Genomic DNA, 27,732 nt, shown 5'->3' on the forward strand with positions numbered 1-27,732 from the left:
TTGGGATTACCAATAATCCATTCAGGAATTATTACAGGCACGTACCCGAGGTCAAGAGGAACTCCACATAGAAAATTATACCCTGATGCTTTTTTACTGTCACTTATGGGGTAGAAACTTGTTACATATTTTTGTACTGTAAAGTCGACTTTCCAGTACTAATTTGTATCCGGAAAATGGCACTTTACGGTATCCTTGTACAGTACTCTCAAATTCTCCCAATCCAAAATTCAATATGTCTGCCTCTGTTTACAATGTTACCTTAATCGAAGTAGCTATTTTTCAGTAAAATTGTCGAATATGACATTTCATATTTTGATATAATTTAGCTTTTTATTTAAAACCGAAAACAACATATTACGATATACGTCCGTGAAGTTAGATATTCTTGACTCGGCTCCTTCGCCGCCTCGTTCATAAACATCTATCTCTTACCATACTAAATTACTTCCCGGACTTATAACGTAAATTTTATATTTTTTTTTTTTTGGCAAAAAACGAGTATACATTAGAATTGACTTTACGAATATAATGTGACGTTTTATTGAGAGCGATATAAAATTCAGACCTAGGGAGAGCTCTCGGCATTCACCCCTTTTTAAATCACATTTTATTGACAATTCCATCTCCCGTCGATATTTAACAAGGTTTTTGTCACATCTAAAACGTGCTTAATAAATGTTCAATTTCCAGTGGGATAGATTTGCAGGATTACTATTCATACTTTACTAGCGAATGTAGCTTGGTTGGAAATATTTATTGCACTGTGAAGCTTTTTAGTCTCCCACAAAGAGATTAAATCTAGTTAAGGCAGCTTATGGAAAATTAATATGAGCATGCGCCAATAATCAATGAAATATCTTCTTCATTTTATCTAAAGACTTAGTCATTTTTCTTCTACTAATTAGCGCTTTGAGAATTAAATATCCAGCTTTTGTTTTTATTATACCTTTAACTCATTTAGTCAATGGTTCTTCCATCATTCTGTTGACGTGATCTCTTCAAAATCGTCGTCTTGGTCTCGTGAATCGTACTATATCCTGAATTTTCAGATCTTCTCTTATAGTTTTGGTTCTTATTTGATATCCTAGGTACACTTCTTTAATAGTTCTCAATGTTTTCATCTCTGTTGCGAACATTGTGCGGACACTGGTGAATGGGGTTATCGTTCACAGGTATTTCACATCTTGTAGGATTTTTTCCTATTACCATTGATTCTATTTTTCCTACAGATATCTGCACGTTAGGTTAGGTTTTCGGTTGTTGTTTGGAACCGAAATTGCAAACTCTGGCGGTCATCCTCGACTTCGGCTATGAAGATTGCATCGTTGGCGCAAAACATCAAAAATTAAAAGAAAATGCAATATTATACAGGGTCTATATTGTCTAATTATAAATCAATTTCAGTGATGAGAGATCTGATTTAATATAGTAGTATAAAATAGTACTTTACGCACCAACTTTTCTCCCGTGGTGTGTATATTATGTTTTATCTCTCCGGGATGAAAAGTTCGTCCTTGACGTATTCTAATTCACTATCACTAGAATCAACTAAGCACATTTTTTTACTTTCAGCTTTTTAGTTAAACTTAATAATACTGCAGTTATGTCCTGGGAATTAAAATTGAAATATTTTATTATCCTATTTGTGGGAAAAGTCCTTTTATTCATATTTATCTTTTAAAACAATATATTCTTTCAGGTATTCTAGCTGCTTTTTCTAAATCGCCTGGAATCTATTTAAAGTTCCTTAATCCTACTTTTTTAGATATTATTTTTATTGAGGATTGAAGCTTTAGGAATTGTGTTTCTCTTTTTATTCTTTATCATAAACTTTATACTGAATATAAGTTTCATAATTCCGTCTACTTTCCTGAAAAATGTTAAAGGTTTAAATTTTATTACAATCTAGCATTATTCGAGTGTGAATTATCAAGTATAAAAATAGACCACTATGCTAAATTATAAATCAGCCCATTGCCACCTAGAGATGCTTCTATTATTGATAACTGTCTAGGTTTATAATCATTTACTAAATTATTTACTTTGAACCAGTGTAAAGCTAAATCTACGAAACTCTTTTGGTTTGTAAGAAAATTCCAAAACAAATAAATTTTAGTTCCGATTTTCATAATAGATGGTAAATAAGGATGTGTACTAAGTCCACTTCTGTAGTTCAGTAGTTAGTAATAACCCCAGGAAATTGATAATTGTTCGACACAATTTTATAACAAATTTGGAAAGATTGTCCCTATTACCAACAAGCTTGAAAAAGTTGTCATAAAATTTTTGAGCATTTATCAATGTTCGAGGGTTATTTGGATATAAAATTTTGAGCAAAAACAACTGATTTAAATGTGCAATTAACAAAAGAACAATTAGAAAAGTTAAGTGAATAAGCAGATGTGTTATTTTCTATAACTGATGTATTTCCAATACCCATGGTGTTAGTAATTTGATTATAATGTTTTCCGTCAATTTTCAAGTATTGTTTTATTGACTTGACATTGTTGTGACCCGTAATTTTTATAAGCTCTTGCTGTTGTACACAACATTGGGCCAATCGACTAACCGCGGTCAATCTATTGGAGTGATTATTAATTTTTTTTTGTTATTCAAGCCAATCGCTTCGGCAGACGATGTTATTCAATTTTGAATCGTATTTCTTCCAATGGGAATATTATCATCTTTTTTGGATTTCCAGTGACGATTTCTTCTCAGGAATTATCTGTTGATTTTATTATTTGGGCTCCATTCTGAACAGAAATTTTTCAAATAATGTGACAGGACACACGTTTATGGCGTTACTTTCTATTAAAAATTTTCTTTCAGTTAACATTCTTGAACAACCTTGGCAACTCTTGCTGAATACAGAGTTGTTTAATTCAATACATAAACAAGCAGCATCTCCCACTCCACACCAAACTAATTCTACTGCGACTATGTGATAGAATTTCCGTTGAAGCCTTTTAGGGTTATTTTCATTTTACAAATTTATCATTTTCGTTATTTCTACGGTACTTAATGCTGTCGAACTATGTTGCCTTTTACAGCGATCTGATTGCAGTTTTCGTCGTATAGAATCGCTTTTGATTGGATCAATAATAACTTTCATTTCTTCATAATATTTTTGTTGTACAGCTCTGTACCATTTTTTCTTGTCATGTTCACAGCACAATCCTTGAAAATCAACGCCAATTCTACCGCCGTCCGTTTTCCATCGAATTGATACATTCTCATTCCATGTGTCTTGTGTCATTATCAAACTTGTTCAGTTTGGTCTATAATTTAATCATGAATCGACATACGAATGAACAACGCTTGCAAATTATTAAATTTTACTATCAAAATTCATGCTCGATTAAGAGAGTGCATCGCGCACTTTCAATTTATGGGCAGTTTAGTCGGCCTACTGAGGGAACTATTAGGAAGCTTGTCACTAAATTTTGAACCCAATTTACACTATTGGACATTAAACCACTAACACGCGACCATACAGTGAGGACCGAAGAAAATATTACGGCTTTATCCGCCAATGTTACTGATAACCGTGAAATGTCTATTCGCCGCCGTTCATAGTAATTGAGCCCCTTTACGCAACTACGTGGAAAATTTTGCGGAAGGATTTGGGTATGAAACCTTATAAAATACGGCTACCGATGCATCCCGAAAAAGTCACTGCGACTTGAAGATTTTTTTGCCCAAAATGAAAGAATTAGACATGCCTGAAAATGGTTTTAACAAGATGGTGCCACACGTCACGCGAAACAATGACCAAATTGAGAGCCGCCTTCGGTGGACAGTTCATCTAATGTTTGGGACCTATCAATTGGCCGCCTAGATCCTGTGATTTAACGCATTTGGACTATTTCTGGCGGAGCTATGATAAGGCTAATGTCTACAGGGTTAAACCAGCAACGATTGACGCACTGGAAGCCAATATTGAAGCATTTATTCGTGAAATACCGGCCGATATGTTGGAGAGCGGGTGCCAAAATTGGATCTTCCCCTTGGACTCTCTAAGGCGGAGTCGCGTCCAACAAGTGCATGAAATCGGTTCCAATAAAGATTTCATCAATTTTTTTTTGTTTTTTTTTTTCATTATTTAATCCTATACCTCTTATAAAAAATCACTAATTATAAGTAGAAACTGTTTTGCCTGAGGAAGACAGAATGATAACGCTTTCTATATCCTCCGAGGCTTCAGCTCGGTTCTGCGCATTATCAAGCATGCGGAACCTGGATCGAGAGAGAAAATAGTAAATTTCCAGCAGCTTAATAATGGGATATTTCTGCACGTTTAAACTGTCCATAAGTATTAGATGTTTGGTATATATGTATGTGAGAATTCGGCAAACCAATGAACAATAAAGTCAACGAGATAGTCTAACTGACGTGTATAATATAGGTTACAAATTTATTACACTTGTATAGTATTTAAGTTTAAAACCTTTGAATACCTTAGTTGTTTCTTGTCGTTTTAAAAAGTATAGTCGAAAAATAGTTTATGGTAGGCTATAATGTAGGCAAAAACCTCACTTAACCACCCTTAGTATTGAGTATTACCAACTTGTTATATATGGGCATTATGATTTTGTATATACATATTTCCTGTTTTTTTTTTTGATATCGTATTTATAAGTGCACAGGGTTAAGATTTCGTTCGGACTCTTTATCCTCTTTTATTTTCCTACATCATTAGTCCTAATTTGTCATGTTATTTACTTACAGTATCAGTAATTAGAGAAAAAGACCGTAACTTTCTAGTGCTATCAACTGCTTCCCTAATTAGTAGTCACTAATTATGTGTTACTCGTCCTCAAAGAAGAATTAGTTTTTCTAAATATTTCAACGATTTCAAGTTTCGCGAACATGTGATGATAATTTTGAGTTAGTACATTTTATACATAATTATTAGATAAAAGTTGCTATACTATAGGGCTTTTATGACGAACAATCATTGGATATTTCCGAAAAATTACACTGTATTGTGAAATAGTTTCTCACATAACCATTCAATTTACAATATTATCTGGACAACACCGGCTCTTTTTAATTGATTGCGTGGAAAGAGGGTTTGAAGTACGCATTTTTTCCGCGAAAAATTAGATAGCTCAACTCATCAGTCAGAACAGTACTCTCTGTGTACCTTGTTCTGAATGTACGCAGTGATTTTTTTGTTAGCGCTAATTTGCTTTCGTCTCATTGTTTATGGTGCCAGCGTGCAGCCGAAAAAATATTTCTATGTTGAATGTTTTGGAAAAAAAATTTAATCGATTGTCGAATATACTCGTTGTCGACCCTAATCAACTGTTTAAATCGAACAGAATTTGGAACCTTGTGCTAATAGATCATACAGTGATAATTAATCAACTGTCGAGTAGTGGGTAAAAAAGATCCGAAAAATAGATGAAAGCACATACTTTATATTAGAGACCAAGAAAGAAATAAGAAACGACGAAAGAGCTTCCATCCATTCATACAGATGAGTATAAAAATGGTTTCTGACAGTGGAAGCACCCATGGGATAAATGTATTAGTTGTAACGAAGAGTACTTTGAAGGAGATGCCATTGTTCTTGAAACATTTTTTAAAAAAAATAAAGGTACAAGCTGAAAGAGGTGTGGTTTTAGTGGGTAAAACGCATCACTGACCAAGGTACGAGTCCCATACATTGTTCGTAAAAAGTATTTCTACACCTATCAAAAAAAAGCTAATTTCAATAATGAAATATTTTAAGCATTGAGCACGTTTATTTTAAATAAGAACAAAGAGCCCACTCTAAATTCATTTGAAATTGTTTTCCGCGGGAACACGTTCAATAAAAGGAAAATGAAGTCAAGGTCCAACTCATCTAATTTTTTGGTTATTATTTTCTGATATTAGATAAATTTACTTTTTTATTATCATTTTTAGTTTATTGTAGAAACATTTAACAAAAAAATGAGTCTAAAATTATAAGTAAAAATATACTTTTTGAAGTGTGAAAATTTGATTAATTTATGTAAACTAGGAAAGTGTTTCGCGAGATTCTCGCGAGAGTGTGGAGGGGTCTTAAGACTAATTTTATGAAGAGTACAGTTACGTTATAGCCAGTCATATTAGGGGTTTCACCTCGGAACGAAAGATAATAAGCTGAAAATTGCTATAAACCTTTGTTTTGTCGTTTTAATAAATATTGTCTCAAAAGTCACCATTGCTGTTGTGTCCGTGTCTTAAGATATTGAAATTCACTACACTTTTGTTTAAACTTTTTTTCTTTTTTCCATACAACCAACCATTTTTGGGGTAAAGTGCAAATAGTGCGCAGCGTATAGTCATATATGAGCTTATGCAAGGTTAAGCGTGAGTTAGGTTAGCAGTACGTTGTATAAAGTCAACTACTTACAAAAAAATTATAATTATTATACAATGCACACTATTTATGTACTAATTATTAATTATTTATATATAATTATTCGTATTTAACTATAGTATATTATTAATTCTGGGTTATATATTTTAAAATAAAAAAAACAGTGAGGAAATAGATTTTACACATATTTTTATTCATCATTAAATATGGCATATTATACATTTCCTGAAATGTGAATTTAAATATTAAAATTGATTGTCAATGGAAATTAGTTATTAGCCTGACTTTTTGCATCCACAGCGGGACCGACAACCATTTTTTTCAATTGCAAAATATTATGTCAAGTGGTTCGATTGGTGCTGGAAGTAATAACGTTCTTATAGGCAACAGGATTTCATTTTCAAGTATCCAGTCCCATTCTTGAGGTACTAAGTTCTTACCTAACCACGTTTGAATTTGGTAGTCGACACGTTTGATATGTTGATGACCTGCTACACTTGTTGATGGAAGTATTGACGATTGTACAGGTTTACTTAGTTTGGTTAGTTTGATGAATTGCTTGTAGTGGAAATGATCAATGTTTTCCTCACATTATGGAGCATTTGATAATGCCATCAAGATGCGCACTCCATTTACAAATAATGTTTGTATGGGGTTATTTTTTTTTTGAAATACTTCCACCAGTGTATCCAAACTGGGAATTTTCTCCAATGCTCTGGCAACAGCTTTTCTCTTTTTTTAAACAGCGCAGAAGTCGTATCACAACCATTAAAGGCATGTAAAAATGATTTGTTTAATAATTATTATTTTTTATTAAGTAATTGACTTCATACAGAGTATACAAGTCACGCTTGACCTTGCATATATGACTAAACGCTGCGCACTCTTCACGTTCTAACCCAAAAATGGTTGGTTGTATGGAAAAAAGTTTAAACAAAAGTTGTAGAGAATTTTATACTCTACAAATTTTATAATAAATACAAATATCATTTGAGCAATAGTAACCGAGGTATTCGCGAAAAACCGATTTTGATAACCTTTGACCTTCAATATCTTAAGACGCAGACACGATAGTAATGGTGACTTTTGAGACAATATTTAGAACGACAAAACAAAGGTTTTTATCAATTTTCAGCTTATTATCTATAATTCCGAGGTTGACCCCTTTTTTATCAAATATGACTGTGCTATTATAGTTATGTCGACAGTTTCGCATATTAATGCATATTATGTTAAAAACAATGTCACATAATTGAAATAGAAATCGAGAACCGGCAAATCAGGCGGACGGCGTAACACTCCAATGCTGAACATGAATAGAAATCTTTCTACAGATAAGAGGTTAAAGCTGAAAAATTGTCATGTACAGTTTCAGCCAGCAATCGAATGCATTCTAGATGGAGATAGAACCAGATAACCTATTTTTTTATATCTTCATCCATCTTGACGTGGAAGGGAGATTAGAACGTCTTCGTAAAAATACAACCACACTATAAATATTCCTTTTTTCCATAAATTATACGTTTAGTTTTCGGATTTTCAAATTTTTACAAGAAATTTTACAAAAAACAATTAATTTAATGGTACATTCAACATTTTTCCTGTGAAACAAATAAACTATTTCAAATTTAGACTACGATTACATTCGTAGTGAAAGGTTTCATGATAACAGCAGTCGGATGCGTACTTGTACTTGCACTTGTAGCTCAGTCAATATATATTTAATAGACACACCTTGTATAGTGTGATTTGTGATATTTTTTAAAGTTTGATAATAAAAATTTTATCATTTCTAATGAGTATTGAACATCTACATTCGCCTGTTCACTAAGCTAGAACTTTGTAATATTCAAACCTGTATGTGAAACATTTTTATCTACTTCATTTTCTCTACTTTCCAGTTAATAATTATGCATAACAAATCTAAACGTCCGTCGCATAAATCTTCTCCTAGATAACAACCCGTTGTTTGGCATTGGAATGTTTACGGATTGCAGAATTTGCCAGTTTACAAAGAATATAACTTTTTTATCTCTTATTCGCAAACTGCTTTTGCTCGATAATTTAGTACGAGATTCAACTAAAATTATTTACATAATTGGTTATGTTAATTTCGTTAATAATTTTATAGCAACCGGGCATGTTTTTGTCTTTAAAAACTTAAATATTATATCTATATTCCGAAATATTTACAAGCGCTCTGGTATTACAAAAGTTGTCTGAAAAGTTTCCTATCTCAACATGCGTCGTTCTAAATATTTGTTTAAATAGAAAAAATCGGCCTAAATCAACGACAACTAGCAATATCATCGAGAATATTCACCAAACGGACTAGACGACTGTCGGATTGATGTCAGAGAGATTAAAGGGTTTCCTCGCTTTGGAACAAAAGCTCATACCAATAAACATTTTCAAGGTCATATAGGGGGTTCAAGTAAAATTAGCCCAATTTTCTTGCGTTTATATATACCTCCAGATAGATGTAGATAATTTGATCCACTACTACAATCCTGGAACAAAAAAGACAGTGGATCGCAAAGGATGAAAAATTCCTTTTCATCGGTCGGACGGGTGATGGCGATCGTTTCATCAGGCATAAGATACTAGATAAGATAAGATAAAGAGAGAAATTGCGAGAAGCGATCCTATTTGAACGAAATGAAGTACTTCTCCATCAGGACAATGCGTCGTTTCATATTTTGGTGATCACTATGTCTTAAAAAAGTTATTATAACGCAGGCGAAATTGCATAAATTTAAAAAAAGGAAAATAAAGATAATTATGGCAACACATATCCTGTTTCTTTGCTAGATTGGAAACTTTCGGGCCAACCCTTGTAATATCATGAATTGACTCGTGAATTTTGGAAGTTTACAACAAACAAGCAGAATTAATAATTGAAGCAAATTGTATTTAAAAAATAATAAGACTTATTTTATTTAATAGCCCACATTTCCATTCTATGAATATCGATTGTAGTTCAAAGTTTTCTTTATTACATTGCACTCTATACATTTCTTTAGATATGTTTGAATCTTGTGAACATTAACTTTGTGAAAAATACCAGCGCCATTTTAAATTTGGCACACGTTATCCAACATATTTCACAACAATCCAACAATTTAAAGTGATGGTATCGATATAAGAATACCAGCTATGTAGGGTTGGTATAAAAGAGAGAATAGGAACTTGTTCAAGTAGACCCGAACTGCTCATTGACAGAGAAATACCACCGGTGTATCACCCTTGATCTCTTTCTATTTAATTCTTATTGTATCGCCACGACATAGAAGAATGACAAAAAAAGTGAAGAACAAATTAATAGCGAGTAGAAAGAGATCGAGAGATAAAAACCTTTGATTTTTCTCTGTCTCTCTTATAGTAGTACAATTCCACATCTTTAATATTTATCTATGTAATTAAGACATTCGAGGTTCAAATATTTCACATAAGGTATGTTCTAGTGGGCTGTTTGTAACTAATTCATCATGCGCGATATGAAAATTTCCTTCCAATAGTACCAAGTTCAAGTAATGAACAGAAAGTTTTATGTTCCAGCAAGAAATTGTACTTGTTCAGTACCAGTTTCGAACCGACCAAAAATATATTGAATAAATTTTAGAATATATGGATCCGCGCATGTCAGTACATATTTTAGATCGTGTATGGTGCTTTATCGGGTTGTAAAATATTTTAGATGGAAATAGAGTCGGTAGAGAGGAAAGTGAATGGTGCAATCAAACTATATAAAAACAAAAATGATGATTTTCTTCTTTTTCCTACTTGTGTTAAAGGTATGCGTGCTCTACTCGTAATAGATTACAATCAAATCATGCGATCCAAATTTCGAAATATGACCAGAGCTTACTGCTAGAACAAACCTATTCAGATAAAGTTGGTGCAATGTCTACTCCATCGAACCTGTTCTTACAAATATGTTCATTAATTCATTATTGAATTTGGTTTTCTTTTCTTTTACTCTGTTTGGAGAATCTAATTTGAATGAAGCTGAAGGTCTTTAAATATTGTATTATAATATATTAAAGTTGTGATTATTATAATTTAAAAAATTACCAATATTTAACAAATAAATTTTCAACAAATTGTTTTATTTTATGATAAATATTATAAATATGGCACCTCAAAACTATAGATCTCTTAACAGCTGTTCTGTCATTTAGTTTCTCATTATATACATTTTTTTAAATTCAATTATGTTTTTTAGGTGGAATGTAAAAAAGCTCAGCCTAAAGAAGCAGTTCAAGCGAGCGCTCAACTCTTAGGTAAACGATTAATGCTCACAGGATTGGGCATGCGTGCCATAGCTCCAGCTCCCGGAGTTTTAGCTACAGTTAATCCGCTAGCTACAGCTCAAGCGCAAGCACATGTTCAAGCCGTACAAGCTGCAGCAGCTGCCGCTCAAGCTCAACCGTTGGCCTTAGCTGCATATGGAAAATTGTTTGGAGCTTACCCTCACTTAGCAAGTTACCGTTATTCACCTTATCCATTGACAGCTGTTAGCGCTGCGCCAGGGAGCACGCAAAATCCTGCACCACCACCCGCGGCTGCCCCAGCACCTGCAGCTTTAGCTCCTCCTGTTGCAGCCAGCCCATACCAAGGATACAACTTGACAAATGTGGATATGTCATCTTTCCAAGGAGTGGATTGGGGATCCATGTATGGTGTTGGCATGTACGTCTAAGTACTCATATATTGTTGTTTACTGTTTTGTATTAGTTTACTGTGAAAGGACTTCCAGGAAAAAAACGATACATTTCCAGTAGGAATATTATTTTGCATCTGCTAATATAATTTTTATCATCTTGGCTTATGTTAGGTGAAATATTTATTATTCACGACTGCCTTGATTTAGCAGTTCTTTATATCAATTTTGACAATAATAATCTGAAAGTTGTATGCTTATTATATAAATTGTAGCTGCTGCTCAATTTCTATAGCATGATAAATTTGTTGGTGATTCCTATAAAAATAAAATCATTTGTATTAGTCCGAATTCTTTTTTCGGTGTTGAAAAATTTGCTCAATATTGTATGAAAATTTAAATTAGGGCATATGAGTATACATATACTTCTATTAGCAGATGCAAGATACTAATTCCCATTCTTTCAATTGTCAATGGCGGCGTCTCGTGCCTCTCTTTCGATGTGTTATAAATTATAATATTGATACTAAGGTGGTGATTTTCCTGTAAATAGAATCTCTCGTTGCGACATGCTGTGGGCAGCATCACACATACTAGAAGCCTACAAGCAAATAAGTGTTACTAGTATTAATCGGCGTTGTGGCATCGTTGCGAATATTCGTTTTTTTTTAAATTATTTCATTTTTTCAAGTATTTCGATCTAATGTTTGAAAAATAAAAAATCAGTATTGCTTCTTCGTTATTTGTGATAAAACAATGTCTGTACAAGTATTCTTTTTAGTCCTGTAGGCTTCTAAATATATACTTTGCGCTTATACTTGATATACTCTAATAAATATGAACTGGTACCATTTGGATTGATTTTGGAGATATTTTCTTGATCATGGGATTTTACAGTAATCAATAATCAGAGGTATTAAATTATACTTCATACGATTCAAATAAATATATTTTTTTTCTTAAAACTTCTTGAGCTCTTAGGTTGACTTTGATTTTGATTTTATTTTTTCCCGACGTTTCGCTTCTGTCTAGAAGCATTATCAAAAGACATAATTAAAAATACATATGTTATATAAATTCGATAAAATATGAAATAAATTTTTTGTTAAAATTATTTTATTAAAAATGTCTAAAGGTTAGGTTTTTTATTTTCTTTTATTTTTTCGATTATGAATTTTATCAGCACCATATAAATGATTATTTGGTATTGACATTATTTGGGAGCATAATATTTGCCTGTGTAATAACTAAAGTATCAGCTGAAGGTTTTTCCATCGATATATAGCCAGATAACTTATATATTTATTCACAGTTATATATAAGCTATCATCAATAAAATTTTTATTTAAGACCAAATCTCTGAAAATATAATTCTTTTGTCATGTTAGAGGCGGCAGCTGATGCATAGTCAGCTGATTATTTTGTTCCTTCGAGATATTGGGATAGTGACAATTTTTAGCTGGAAGGAAATGACTGAATTTTTTTTGTCGTGCATTGGAGGCTACTGTCGCTCATCCCACCCACCGAGCCGCACCTGACGTTCACTAGGCTTTATTACCAGGGGCGCAACAACTTAACTCTCAAAGGGGATGTACAGCGAATCATTTATAATGACTAAAAAAAAGGTAGCCACAATTGCAATGGACTTGTTGCATGTCGCTATATCTTATGAAAAATGACGTGAAAAAAGAAAACGAATAAAAAAAATTATAAAATTTAATATCTATCTAAACTTACATCATGCTCTTTTTTTCGGAGCTCATTAATTTCACTCACTCACTTTAAACAATTATTCAGTAATACAATACTTAATATTTACCGTTATAATTATTGGATCCACTAATGTCTTGTGAAACATCACTAAGCACAACAGGAATATCAGGATTCTGCAGTGTACTTTCGACTTCTGTTTCTTTCTATTTTTGCAATAGAAATATAAAATGAATGCACTCGTCTAAAAGGAGGTATCCACTTATTTTTAGAGAGTGTGAAGACACCTTGGACACCTCCCGTTGTTGCGCCCCTATTTATCACATAACTCTCTGATGTATTCTACCAATGATCATTGGAGAAGAAATAATTAACCAAATTTTCACCTGGCTCCCAGACTATAACATTAACATGTAGGTTTGTACATAGGCACACATATTATTACAATTACAATATTTTCATAGAAATAAACTATAACAAAGAATATTTTTGCAGTAATTAGTAAAATTATATGTTTGAATTTTAGTCTAAACTTTGAGGGCAAATGATGATGAAAATAAAATTTCAATTGATAAAGTACTTCTCAAAAACTGAAAAAAATGAAGCAATCATTGAATGCCATTGAGGAATAAGCGTTGCTAAACCTTTTTGGTGCTAGACAGCTTCATCTATTATAGCGCAGAATCCCAACTTTTGAAAATAAGTGCTCTGAAGGGACTGTGAATGCTGGTATACAAATATATTCATAAGCAATTTAAGATAATCTTGGAAATAAACATTTTTACTCATTCTTAAACAGATTGCGTTCTCTGTCAAGATGTGATAATTTAATACATTGTTAAACCATAATATTTATTTATACGATTTCTATTCATGAGGTGAATTAATAGACACTGTTAAATTCTTAAATTATTTACAAACTATACACTACACTAACTTATAATAATTCACTTTTCACTTCACTTAACTAATTTAAAAATAACTTATTTAAATTCTTCACTACAACTATTTATCATAACCTGAAATTAACTGCGCTACATAAAATCCTTATATATCCCAAAATAATTCTGAAAAGATCTAGAAAAATGAGGAAACAAAACAAATAAATAAATAGACCTTCCTAGAAACTATTCAAAAGAAACAATGTAAATAAACCGCTTGCTATAAAAAAGAATATCAAACGAATTCCGGGTATTCCACCGCTCTAGGGCGGTGTAGCATCGAAAGCATTTCAAGTACTAGATAGATGAAAATAGGAATTGCTAAGGTTTGAAAACTCATTATCCACATTTGCGCATTACTGGCATTAATTTCTAAAGAAAAATCTTTTTTTATCGTGGGTAAAAAAGGGTGCTTTTGATGCTGTTCTATTGGTCTAATACTGCAAATCGTTTCTATATTACTGCAGGGAGACGTTTTAAATTCTTGGCCACTTTTGATACTAGTGTCTTGCTTTCTATAGCATATCGTTTCTTAAATTAAATAACAACTTTTCGTTACAAAAAACTGTGTTTTTTATATATCAGTATCATGATAGATATAAATTTTTTTGAAAATTGAAGAAAATAAATGGATTCCAAACCTTTTTTGTCATATAAATGTTTATACATTTATCTTTATATAATTAATTGAGGTTTATGAGTATATATTCTTACATTAATTGGAAATAATAATGTATGCATTGATTTATACATTTATGCATTTATACTCCATGAATTTGTTTTAAGAACCATCAAAATTAATGGTATCTCAAAATCAGATCCTTATGGTATTTGGTTATCAATTATATTGATGCCGCCTCTGCTCATCTAGCATCTCGGCAATAACTCGCAATAATCAGTATTAAATATTTTGAAAAATACGGGCTATTAAGAAACTCTTCAGTCAAATGTTAATTAGAAATATTAGATGTGATTTATGTTCATTAAATCTAATTTACCTCTATTCAAAAATTTCTCCTCAGGACCCGGAATTGTTTTTTAAGCTCATCTTAAAAACACCACTACCTATAAACTTGGTACATTAATTAAGTCTACCAATTTTGTTTGTAGGCAGCACTTTTTTCACATGCGCCAAAGACTTAAGAACTTTATTTTCAAAAGGTAAAGGTGGAAGGTAAGTATGCTTAGATAGACAAAAAAATCACATCTAGTATGTGTAGTTTACGTTTGGAGGGAGAATTTCTTGCAGCTCTGATGAATCATTGTTTGTTATTTCCTGTATTACAAAGACACTTGATATTCCTGTTATATGGCAATAATTTTAAATTATTTATAACGGATCGATTTTACAAAAAGGTTGTGTTGCATGTACTTAAGTTATTATATCTTAGTACTTATGAGGGATTGGAAACTATTGATAATACCATCCTTGTAGGATGACAAACTATAACCTCAATTATATGGTTATAGTATTAGCGTTATATGTATGTGCGAAGCGAACTAAAACTGTATTTAGTTTTTTCGCGTGTGTAATACATGATCAATAATTTTTTATCCTTGTATTTTATTTATTGTATTTCACAATTTTTTGACTGATAAAACGGTATTTTTACATTATTAATCGAGTTCATCACTTTCTTCACTACTTCATGATATTATTCCTAATTTTATTCAACGATCTCATATTCATTGGAGTTTTTTTAGTATTAAGTAGTTTACTTACAGAAATGTCCGGATTGGCAGCTTATTGAAGGACTACCAATTTTAAAGTAGAAGACTTTGAATCTTTTTTTTTAGGTCTAAGTTATTAGTTTTAGTCGAATATATTTTGAGTTTGTGATTCAGTACTTAAAATTTTTATAGTTAGATTTAAAGTTAGTTATTCCTCAATATGTTTAAGTGGTATTGCATTTCTGTAAGTAACCAATTTTTTTTCTTTATTTAATCTAAACTTAATTGTCAGTGCAGCTAGCCATACAACTTGCCGACATCTTCAGAATCGGCTAGTTCTTATTTTTTTTTTTCATTTATAACAAAATTTGCGCAGATCTAGTCATGCTATTGATCCATTTCTTTATGGCAATAAATCCGCCTATAACAGATCTGACACATTTTAAAATGTTAGTTTTCCATACATTATAGTAGTTTTTGGTATTCTTGAATGCACCATTTTCATTCTATATTCCTATATTATACTTCCAATCACTTCATGCAATTTCTTCTCCAATATATTGTGTAATATAATTTTTTTATATATTTTCTTCCTTTCCTCATTTATTCTACCTGTTTCCCCTTCCATTTCTATCATATTTTTTTAAATTCGCGAATGATTTTATATTTATATTTAAACTCCTGCAAAAACTTATTTCAGTTGACTTATCCTTAAAACTGTGTTCCAAAGAGTTCATGATTTTCTAATCTACTTAACAAATTATATATTCTGATTAGAACGTCCTGACATCGTCAAATCCCCATTAGCCATTGTTTTCTATTATTATAGTTTTACTCTCTTAGTCCTCGCTCGCTTATTTTACGTTTTTTTCTTTCCATCTACGCTTTCCTTGGTTTTCCTCTTTTTCGGTTTTCTAGTGGTATCCACCCAATTACTTTGGTAGTCTTGCTTCTGTCATTCTTTGAACCAACTGTTTTACCTTGTTTATTCTTTATTTTATTTCAGCTTCATCCGTCCCGTCTTTATCAAAATTTACGTCTAATTATCTTTAGCTATCACATTTTTTAAATTGTTTCGTTATTTTCCAGAACAAGATCCGTGGTATCCTCACCAAGGCAGAGATATTGTGTTTTTATAATATTGACTTGAAAACCCCATTTTTCATATTTTTTTCTCATCGTGCATTCACATGCATTTTCTTTTACTTGAGAGTATATTTGCCACATATATTTTAAAAAGCGTAAGAGAGATGCAGCATCCTTGTAGACTTTTATCATTTCTGAATGGTTCTGATATTTTATTACCTATTTTTAAATAAGACCTCATATATATTCTGAATGGCTTTTACAAGGGTGTGGCAAATAAGTATAAGTGTGGAGAAAGAATTAAGCTGTAAGTTAATATACTGGTACATCATAAAGGTTAACCTGCAGTTCCTTAGCCAGTCAATATACACGATAATACATCGCCACATACTGCACAGCTGACAATTGAATTTTATGTGACAATGATGGAATAGTCATTTAACATCTGCTATTTGTGATGGACCAACCATTCACAATATCATATCTTTTTACTTACCATATTTTTTATAATCATAATAAAAATAGATGGATTGATAACGAAACATTTTAAAATGTGATCTGGTATTTCAAATCATCATACTATTTATTTTCTCAAGTAGACAGACCTGCCTACATTCCGTAATAGCTGTGCATTGAGTATCTTTATAAAAATTATTGTAATTAAATGTACGTGTGATTCAAGGACCAATGCGTCTACTTTGGCTGAATGAAGCCATGGTTTTAAACGAAATTAAGAGCTATTTGACACTCCAATTGTCATATTTGAAACAAAACTGTTAAATAACTTCAACTTTTTGCCCAGTAAGTAAAAATGTTCATTTATGTTCGCTGAAGTTCTCACAGCACTTTATAATATTTCAACTTTAATGAGTATATTTTTTATTTTCAATTTGTTCAAAAATTCAAATTTATCTTTATTTTTATGCCCACATTTCCTCAGCTTATTTTAACAAATATTTTTTAGAATAAAAGACATCTTAATTTGAGTAATACAATTGGACTGATTCACTCTTAGTTTCGCGTCGCTCATTTTAAAGAAAATGAGTTCATACTGATGTTTTTATACAGTAAATTTAGATTTTAGTCAAAAGACCCAATTGGGACGCATTCTCTAGTATTACATTGTGATAGTTGTTAAGCAGCTAGAAATGCGTCGATTATGCCAAGTTGCCGATCGTATCAAATATAGCTTCACAGTTAAATACTCTTCTTTTTATACAATTCTATTATCGAAATTATGAGTTTACTCGTTTATCATTTTATTGGAATTGTGAGTTGGTTGTTCAACATTTTTTTAAGCTACAGATCGTTTTTTCAATTATGTATAATTAAGAAATACTACCAGTATTATGATCTACAGAGAGTTTCAGGAGTTAACTATAGCAGTTTTTATACAAAAAATAAAATCTAATCCTTGCCAAATTAATGCTAAATATATTAATCAATTACTACACTTCCTATAACACATATTTTCTTAGTAGGAATTTCTGGAATTGTTGGTGTTATTCATAATGAATACATTATATTACATATTAAACATCTTGATAAATATTTTTCACTAGTTATTTTCAATTAGATTTGATTTTATTTAATTTTAGAATCAATTTTAATGCACTGAATTGGTCAACCTGTTTCTTTCTCATATAAACCACAAAAATTTCTAAAGTATCCTGTATTGAGCCAAAATAATACACTGGACCTCACATATAAGAGTACTTTCAATTGGATTTTTCCAGAAAGGCAACTTTGTGTGTTTGGGCTCGTTTTAAACATTTTTTGCATCAGGTAGTATACAATCTATTACCTGCCCCGTATCCCATCATCTTAAAATGTTTATGAGCTGAAATTATTCAAATCAGATATTGGTGGCTTATGGCCGGTTTTTTAATACATTTAAAAGCAGCTTTAAATTTACAGTTCCCATTAAATTAAGTCGCGCGTTTAATAATAGGGACAACCTCAAATGCAAACCTATGTTTGAGTTCTAAGCTGACCCAACTGTCCACTTGAGTTTAAAAAAATAGAAGGTTTACGACATAAAGGATAGATATCGTGTTACGTTAAGTATGACTTCAAACTCATCGAAAAAATATCGACATAGAAAAAACTATATAACAACTTGTATTTTTTTGAACGATTTTTAATTACTAACCCGATATTTACATCATTATTAAATCAAATTCGTATGAATTAAATAGTCAATTTCTCGTTAACAATACGTGCAACCGATTACTCCTTAATTCTCACACAATCACCAGGCGGTGAAAAAGTAAAAATTTCCGATAACAGTGTTTTGAGAAGGTAGTTTGAGGAAGGATACTTTGGAAGATATCTTTTAGAGGGGACAACGAATATCGCATTCAGAGATACCTCATGATAAAATTATAAGAACAAGGAACATCATAGAAATAAAAATTATGCATCAATCGTTTAAAACCTTTAATATCCACAATTAAAGATGATTAAAATAATTATTGAATATAACAACTGTAATGAAAAATTGATTTGAAGAATCAAATTGACAAACACAACAGTACGCCATTATAGATCAAGCCAAAAGAAATGTTATGGACAAAATAAAACACTAACACTCACTTCTACGTTTTATTTTTTTTTCTAACGACACATATTTTAAAAGGACAGAGTATTGTCTTAAAGGTGTCTTTACTTGAGAGACTAGTACAAATCGATTATGGGACCACTTCACTTTAACAACCAAGTTAAAGAACCCTTTAAACTAAAGGAACCTTTAATTAGGTGGGGATTATTAAATCGGCCTTATCGCTGATGATTATTTTTCATAACAAATCTTTGTCTATTTTATTTTTAATACCAGACATTTTTCGACACAAAAATTATTTCTCTGCTTATTATCCTTTTATTCTTATTTATGGGTTTGATTGCAATATAAATGTTTCACCTAATAACCTTTTAAGTAACTTAAATATCAATATCTTTTTTACCCTAATGCATTATAATTTCTCTTATTCCTCAATTTAAATCGGTTTGTGGTTATTTACAATGTCTGCATGATTTCATTACAAATCTATTTTAAAAATATTCTTATCACATATTGTTTTCGATACTGATTAAATTTCACAACTTTGCTAATCCTGATTCCATGATTTTCTATTTGATTTGTACACTTTTATTCCATGTAGCATATTTTTTATTACTATTTGAAATATTTGTAGATTACCGGTGACAATTCTCTGGAACTAGTATTAATAGACAATACTCATTTTACCGAAATTCTAAATATAATTATTTCGGCCCATGAATACCGAAAACTATTCTTCGTCAATTATTTTATGCAATCCCCCTCAAACTGCTCCACTGATGATATAAATGCATGTTGCCATGCTGCAACCCCGTGCCATATTATTTAGAGAATTGCAAAGAATTTTTATATTTCAACCGGCTAAATTTGTTTTATACGCTTTATTCAAATAGTTATAAAAAAGGCCGTATGACTTTTCGCGAGAAGGTTAATATTTTTAGAGATATGAATTTTCTTTTCACCCTTGAAAAATATATTGGAAAAAAAAATAAAATATAAATAATATTTTTTACTCATTATATACATCATAGTTAATAATATTCTTACTAGAGATTTGAGAAGATTTCATTGGTTATACCTGTTTTTAAATTGTTAATTTCGCTTACTAAGAATATACGTCTCTTACCTTTAAGTATCGCACTCTCTTACTCATGCACTGCATCGTCCTCCGTGTCCTGAATCATTATTTATCATTTATCTTAAAAACCAGTAATTTTATCAAAATTGTTTGGAAGAGCAATATTATCAATAATTAAATTGTCTACAATTTGTTTCTAATATTTTTTTTAGGAATCAATTTTACAAAAGTTATTCAAACATGAAGGAATATGTGATTTAAATTACTTTTTTTATCAGTTTATATTTTTTTTGTTACTATCATAGTAATTTATACATTTCTATTAACAATAGAAAGGTACAATGGTATTTGAATATTTTTTGGAATCACAATAATATATAAATAATTAAAAAATATTGGTGCATAATTATGAGTACGCAAAATTGACGATTAGAAAAACAGGTATAATCAATGAAATTTTCTCATTTCTATTGAGAATATTATTAACTATTGTATAGAGGATCAGAAAAAAAGTAATATTTATATTTTATTTTTTTTAATATATTTTTGATGGGTCAAAACTTACCCAAATTTGAGATTTTTCGAACTTCAAAAATTCATATTTCTAAAAATATTAACCTTATCGTGAAAAGTCATAGGACTGTTTTATTTGTATTTCAATAAAGCATATGAAAAAATTAATCCTGTTGAAAAATAACACTTTGCCATTGTTTGAAAAATTTCGATTTAAGCAACAAAGCACGGGGTTGTCCCATCAGTTGATAGTTGACAGTTGATACCATCAGTAGGGCAATTTTAAGAGGATTGCATAAAAAAATTGATATGGAATAGTTTTCAATACTCATGAGCCGATTCCTCCTGCACTAATCCATTATATAGTTTGCAACATAATTTTTGTTTCCAAATAATTAGAGTTGTAGCAAAATTTGAAAGATTGTGAATATATTTAATAAACATTAACAAACTTAATTTGAAAGCTATAATTTGTAGATTGTTTATAATGTCCAAAAGTGCCACCCGTCATTCTGGAAATTCCAATACAAAAATTATGTTTAAATGTGCTCAGAATCTGTAATAATATACTGTTGATATTGAACAACAAACCCTGAAATTTTTGCTTTTGGCCATTTAGTTTTCTAACTTTACACTGTTAAAAAAATTGGGCTGTGTGATTGTCTTTATATGCTGCAATTTGCCTAGATCGAAACAAAAAAAAATATTTCATATATCACCTTGGAATTTTCAATAAAAAAATATGCCTAAATGTGTTATTATATGCCGCAAATATTAAAATTTAACCGTCTAAGTTGATTCAATCACTTATCATAATAAAAACACAAGAATTGTTATTTGCTTTTTTTAGAAACCAATTTCGATTGGTGCTGTGGGCTGGGTTTCAAAATAAAACTGTTTAAGCCTTTTTTAGAACGCCAACGTTTCGAACTTTTATTTGATCTTTATCAAGGCCAAAAACGTTGGCAAGGCCACAACTCGGAACACCATTCGAAATTACATAATAGGAAGGACAATGATATCAAAAATGATATAAACCAATATTAATAAAAACATGTGAAAATATCGCAGCATTATATTCATTATTATTATGATTCTCTAAAAAATTGTTAAAATGATTTTCAATATTTACAGTAGGGTGACTCAAAACTGTTTTATTTTACAACTGATACGGAAAAATGGACTTCTATTCTTAGTCCAATGGTAAAAAATTCATATCTCATCATTAATTGATTGTACAGAAAAGAGTTTTTGAAAAATTTTGGAGAAAATTCGATGCTCTTCAAAAAAGGTATATTGTATTTTTTCTGTAAACCTCTGTAAACATTTGAATGATATTGAAGATTTAAGTTTGATTATTTCAAGTCAAATGTCATTTATGAATTTTTTAACTATTCAATAAATGGCTATTATAAAATGCTCAATACAAATTTCTATAGAAAATTAACTGTTTCATTAAAATAATATCTTATATTTTGATGATTAAATTAAGCGTATAAGTTGGAATTTCTGGAACCGTTGGCGATTTTAATACTGAATACACTGTTTACACCACCACTACACCAACACTCACGATTACAATGTCTGACGCGCGTTTCGTTAATCAAATTATAGTCTTCAGAGACTGAAAACATTTTGCCTTCAGTTTCTAAAGATAACTTGGTGTAAATAGTGTATTCAGTTTTAAATTCAATTGAGCAGTCAAAAAATATTCATCATCAAACTTTCACGTGTACTGATATTAAGAGTTTTTATTATGTAATCAATCAATTTATGAATTTCATAGAAAATCTTTTTTTTGCCATTAATAACTAACAAACTAACTTAATTGAAATAAAATAATTTTTTTATAACCAATTGGGAATTTTGTTCGCTAAAACTGAAACATGTATTTATAATGAAACCTACCTTTTTTTAAAAAAAATTAACTAAACGGTGAATAGTGTACAATTCATTTTTTTAATGTTAAAAGTTTCTCAGTTGATGAAAACTAAAATTTGTGTAAATTTTCTCACAATTTATAATTTGAATTGGAATTTTTCGATTATTTAATAAAAAATCTCGTAAAATCTGTACACATGAAAGTTAGATAATGAATATCTTTTGAACACTTAGTTTAATCGCCAAAACATAAGATACCATTTTTATGAGGCACTTAATTTACTACAATAATTTGAACTGTGTATTTTATGATAGCCATTAATTGAGGAGTTATAAAATTCATAAACAAAAATGAAATTTGACTTGAAATAATAAAACTTAAATCTTCAATATTCAAACGTTGAGGTTTACAGAAAAAATACAATATATCTTTTTTTGAAGAGCATCGAATTTTCTTCAAAATTTTTCAAAAACTTTTTTCTGTACAATCAATTAATGATGATGTATGAATTTTCTACCATTGGACTGAGAAAAAAATAAAAAGCTGCGATGCCGAGGATCTTCCTATTAAAATTAAGAGCTCATATTTGGTGAGAATTTTTTTAAGGTGTCTAGCAACCCATTTTTCCGTCAATTGTAAAAAAAATAGTAGATTTTTTTTACTCACCCTAATTTACAGCACATGCTAACATATTTTTAAGATTTGTTTTTAGTAATTAAAAAAACTAATTCGGTATTTGGTAGCTTTTTAAGTAAAATATTTTTAAACATGATTTGTTTGCAAATGTTATTCAGTGCCAAATTTTTGATGAATATATATTTCGATTTGCAACTTCGCACTGGTTTTAAAGAACACAAAGAAATTATTTTCAACCTCAATAACGATCAGATTATTTGGTATGCATCACTGTAAATAAAACCAAAGATCGAACGAAGATTAATATTGTGTAAGATTCTTTATCTTCTTTAAATCCACAAGGGCATTTAGAATAGGAGACTCTGTAAATTATTATCAAGTTGACAAGCAATAAGCATTGTGAGACAGAATGAACAACCCTCTATTTTTGTATCCAATTATAATTGTTAAGACAAATAAAAGTGGTTTAGTTTCACTTATACAAGTGAATTCTTACTCAAGAGAAAAAAAAAACTGTAAATAGTATGGTATTTTACTCAAGAGGGTCTGAATGATTGTGACAAATGAAACTTGGTTAGAACAAAAAAATAATAATTTAGATATTAAGTCGAATCAGAAGAGTTGAGGCAGCAGTTTTATGGAATAAATTTTCATATTATAAGTTGAAGATAACAATTGAATGTATTTAAACCTTATTAAACCAGTGAACAAGCAAAACTTCATCAAGAAAAACAGCATCTATGACAATTAATTGTAAAGGAATTATTATTTTGAATCCTTGACGACGAATAGAGTAAAAAATATATAAAACCTTGTACTTTCCATCAATTATGCTTTGAGAGTGAAGGTAGTCTTTTGGTGTATAGGTTTTTTTGTTACACTAAACAACTATAGCGAAACCATTAATTCAGTTTTATTATTCTTTCTCATTGTTCTTTTAAATACTAACTGATGCACTAACCTGGGTGCCTTTTCACTGTTAATTGTTATTTTTTTAAATAATCACAATTATATGAGGTGTGTTTCGGAAAATAACGAGAATCACAGCCTAAAAAAATATTCATCCACACTAATATTGTCCCTTCAAATAGTCCTCGTTAGATATTACACACTTGTGCCAGCTCTACTTCCAATCCCTCTTCAGCAATGCGCTTTTAATGCAAAACGATAAGGTTTCCTTCAATATTGGAAAAAGAAAAAGTCACATAAACAATGTCTGGCGAATATGAATGCCTGGGAATTATTACAATTTTTTTCCCAAATAAACCATGAATTGGTTTTCTTCGTTTCTGGCCCTTTTTTTCGAATTGCTTGACACAAACGGCGTTGAGATTGTAAGTAATGCTATTCATTAACCATTTCTTTCACATTTTATACACTTTCATCAGGACTGTAATCTTATGGTATTCATTAACTTTTGTGTCACTTTAGCAAATGCATCGTGTTTTACATACTATATTAAGCATTATTTCTTTCCATATGTCAAATTTAATATGAATTTTTTGAACCATTATTTCTCATAAGCAAAAGCTTCGAAAACTACGCCTAACCCTAGCAACTACCAGAGACAACAGTTGGGAAACAAATTGACGATGAGATTGTCTAAACCTATCAAATTTAACAATTCCCGTTATCTTCTAAATACACCTCTTATTCGATTTGTATCTACTTTCCTGATGAATAAAGTTTTGACTTTGTCATTTAATATTTTAGATGTTAAATAAGCCGAGGTAAACAATGTAGAAGATTATTTTCATTTAATAAGATTATTTAATATCTACTATTTTCCATAAAACAAGTTGGCTCCTCAAAACGTTAAAAATAAAAATATTAGAAATTTTCGATGGCCGGAATACAGTTTCTTTCAATTCAAGTAGTAAATTCCGGTACTCTGTCAAAAATTTTTAATAGGTTTTGTATTTGTTACACAGACATTAACATTTAGCTAGTTGTCGTACGTATTTTAAAGTTACTGTAGTATTATAAGTAATGTATAATTTTTTTTCATAGAGTTTAGGTATTAGTGTATGTAGTATGTATATCTGTGTAGTGTAGTATGCGGCGTATTGTCGCAGATGCACTGTAGTACAGTCGTTCTGAATAAAGTAGTTTAATGAAAGTAGATCTATTATGCTTGATCAAACCTTTTTGATTATGCTTTGAGTTGCCCTAATCGACTCAACAGTCTGCAAGACCAGCGTGTTTCTAATAAACATTAATACATAATATAATACAAGTGATGATGGCGTTGTAAAAGGTTCAATGAATTTTGGTATATCTTTCATTTTCTACCGATTCTACTAAAGCTAAAACTCAAATTAATGAATTCAACATTACATCTTTTATTGTGTTATAGTTCATTTTTAAAAAGCTTCACTACGATCTATAACCTTTTGGTATCCTTTATAACAAGTACACTTTGGCAAATACAAGAATGAATGTGAAATAGCCACGCCCGTCAATACGCGTTACTAGATGATTGTAGAAGGGATTAGTACGGTCCCTCAAGTACCAACGTTCATTATTTACTGAACTAATTCACCAAGCGCATATTACCCTCTTTGTCATCCGAATACTTTCTCGTTTTAACTTCGTGCCTCTCGTACGTTTCTCGACATTCACTCCTGTATTTTCCAAACTGTAGTCAATTCTTTTAATGGTTGGATATACACTTCAAACTCACCCTGCAGATTGTGAATATATTATTATGTGCTTTCACCTACAATACATCTTGAATATTTGGCGCTCAATTTACTTCTAAAAAAATATGAACTGTTTTGTAGTCCATCAGTATGTACAGGGTGTCAAACATAAGGTGACCCATATACTTTTCTCAAAACCTGTAAAAGTTATCAAAAAACTTTAATTACCAAAGTTCTTTGTATTTAAAGGAATTTTTAGATTATTGACTTCTGGATTATACGGGGCGTCCCAATTATTTAGTATCGACATCCACTTTGGAATTTTAAATTGAACACCCTATATTTTCTTTCGTTTTTTGATTTAGTGATAAAAACAAATGTAATTTTCATAAGACCGACCTATTAGATATCCGTTTAGGATTTAGGATATTTGAATGCGTGCTATTAATGGTATAAATTCGAAAGTCATACAGTAAAACAAGACACCAAATATGATTCTAGACTCGAAAATCATCAAAATTCATAACTTTAGGATTTGTTTTTAAAAATCCATTTTGTAAATGGTGCAAGTGAATCTCATTTTTATTTTGTGGAATTTTCTAAATATAATGATTTTTCAATAAAAATTCAAATAACCTCAAATATTTCCTAAACCGTGCGAATATCAAATAGGTCAGTCTCATGAAAGTTACCTTTGTTTTCACCACTAAATCATAAAACGCAATAAAATATAGGGTGTTCCATTTAAAAATTCAAAGTTGATGTCGATCCTGAAGAATTCCGTATAATCCAAAAGTGAATAATCTAAAAATTCCTTTAAATACAAAGAACTTTTGTAATTGAAGTTTTTTGATAACTTTTACAGGTTTTGAGAAAAAATATATAGATCACTTTATGTTTTACACTCTGTACGTAACAATTGTATATTTACAATAAGTATTACATTTAATAATCCGCGAACCTTTTACTCTCATTTACATTGCTTGATCAAAAAACTTCTCTATTCTTTTTATTTACTAATTATTACATATTTCCATATGTGTCATTTTGTACTACTAAGTAATCTATATATCATAATACTTGTCAACACTTATTTAAGGCAAGTTTTAATAATAAAAAATTATTTACTTCAAGGTATAATTAGTAAATAAAAAACTTTTTACCATCGGAGATATATTTTTAATCGGTTTTTGTTATTAATTGAATGATTTGAAGGGTCAAAAATTTTATCAAACGTCAAAATTATTTGCGTTTGAATAAAACAAAATTTGAGACAATAAGTTATATATAAAATAAATCAGATGCTACTTATTTTTAGAACAAGTTATAAGAAGTTTTTGAAGCAAAGTTGTACAAAGAGTGAGGGATCCTATGGACTGCGCCAAATTTTTGACTGTTCATTTCATTGGAGAATAAAACCGACTAAAGATTTTATTAAAAGAAAATATATATACTTATATCTAGTCTAATCACTGCTTTCTGTGATAACAGTCTGGTAATTCACTGCACGGTCTGTGTCTGTAGCTGTATCCGTGCCTTATACCGCGACGCGGACCGTAATCTTAGACAGTGGTATCTACTATTTGTGCCGTAGCGTGTGACATAATTACTTTTGTTTTCTATTTAATTGTTTGAAATCCAGCAATTGCAATGTTGTTTCACTATGATAATAAAAATAGGTAAACTGTATAATATTCGTTATTACATAACCGGTTATAAAAACAATAATAACCTTTCTGGGAGTCACTAATAACTTGAAGTCTTAATGGCGAATTAATGAAAGTTTTATAACGAATAAACATGATAATAATTTGTTCCTCTATATTAACGAACTATTTTTGATTATTTGACTAGTGTTTCGATTATTTTCAGAGATGTATGGTAACTTCTACCGTTACTAAAACTTCCTTACAATTAGCAGTATAGTATAAATATATTTCTAATAATTCCCATATAGTATAAAAGCTAGCAACGTTTTTTATATATGTAATTTCT

At 30.5% G+C, this 27,732-nt stretch overlaps 1 protein-coding gene across 5 annotated transcripts in view; it reads left to right on the plus strand.

The window, feature by feature from the left end:
- LOC130441257 (RNA-binding protein Musashi homolog 2) overlaps nt 1-25,214 on the plus strand; it is a 453,235-nt gene extending 428,021 nt beyond the window's left edge. For all 5 annotated transcript variants that reach the window (XM_056774857.1, XM_056774867.1, XM_056774875.1 and 2 more), the window contains one exon: nt 10,581-25,214. In XM_056774857.1, the coding sequence (XP_056630835.1) occupies nt 10,581-11,057 (477 nt within the window). In that variant the 3' untranslated portion in view covers nt 11,058-25,214. The remainder of the gene's footprint in view (nt 1-10,580) is intronic.
- The last annotated feature ends 2,518 nt before the right edge of the window (nt 25,215-27,732 follow it).

The sequence above is a fragment of the Diorhabda sublineata genome, chromosome 1, assembly GCF_026230105.1.
Source record: "Diorhabda sublineata isolate icDioSubl1.1 chromosome 1, icDioSubl1.1, whole genome shotgun sequence".
Lineage (NCBI taxonomy): Eukaryota > Metazoa > Arthropoda > Insecta > Coleoptera > Chrysomelidae > Diorhabda > Diorhabda sublineata.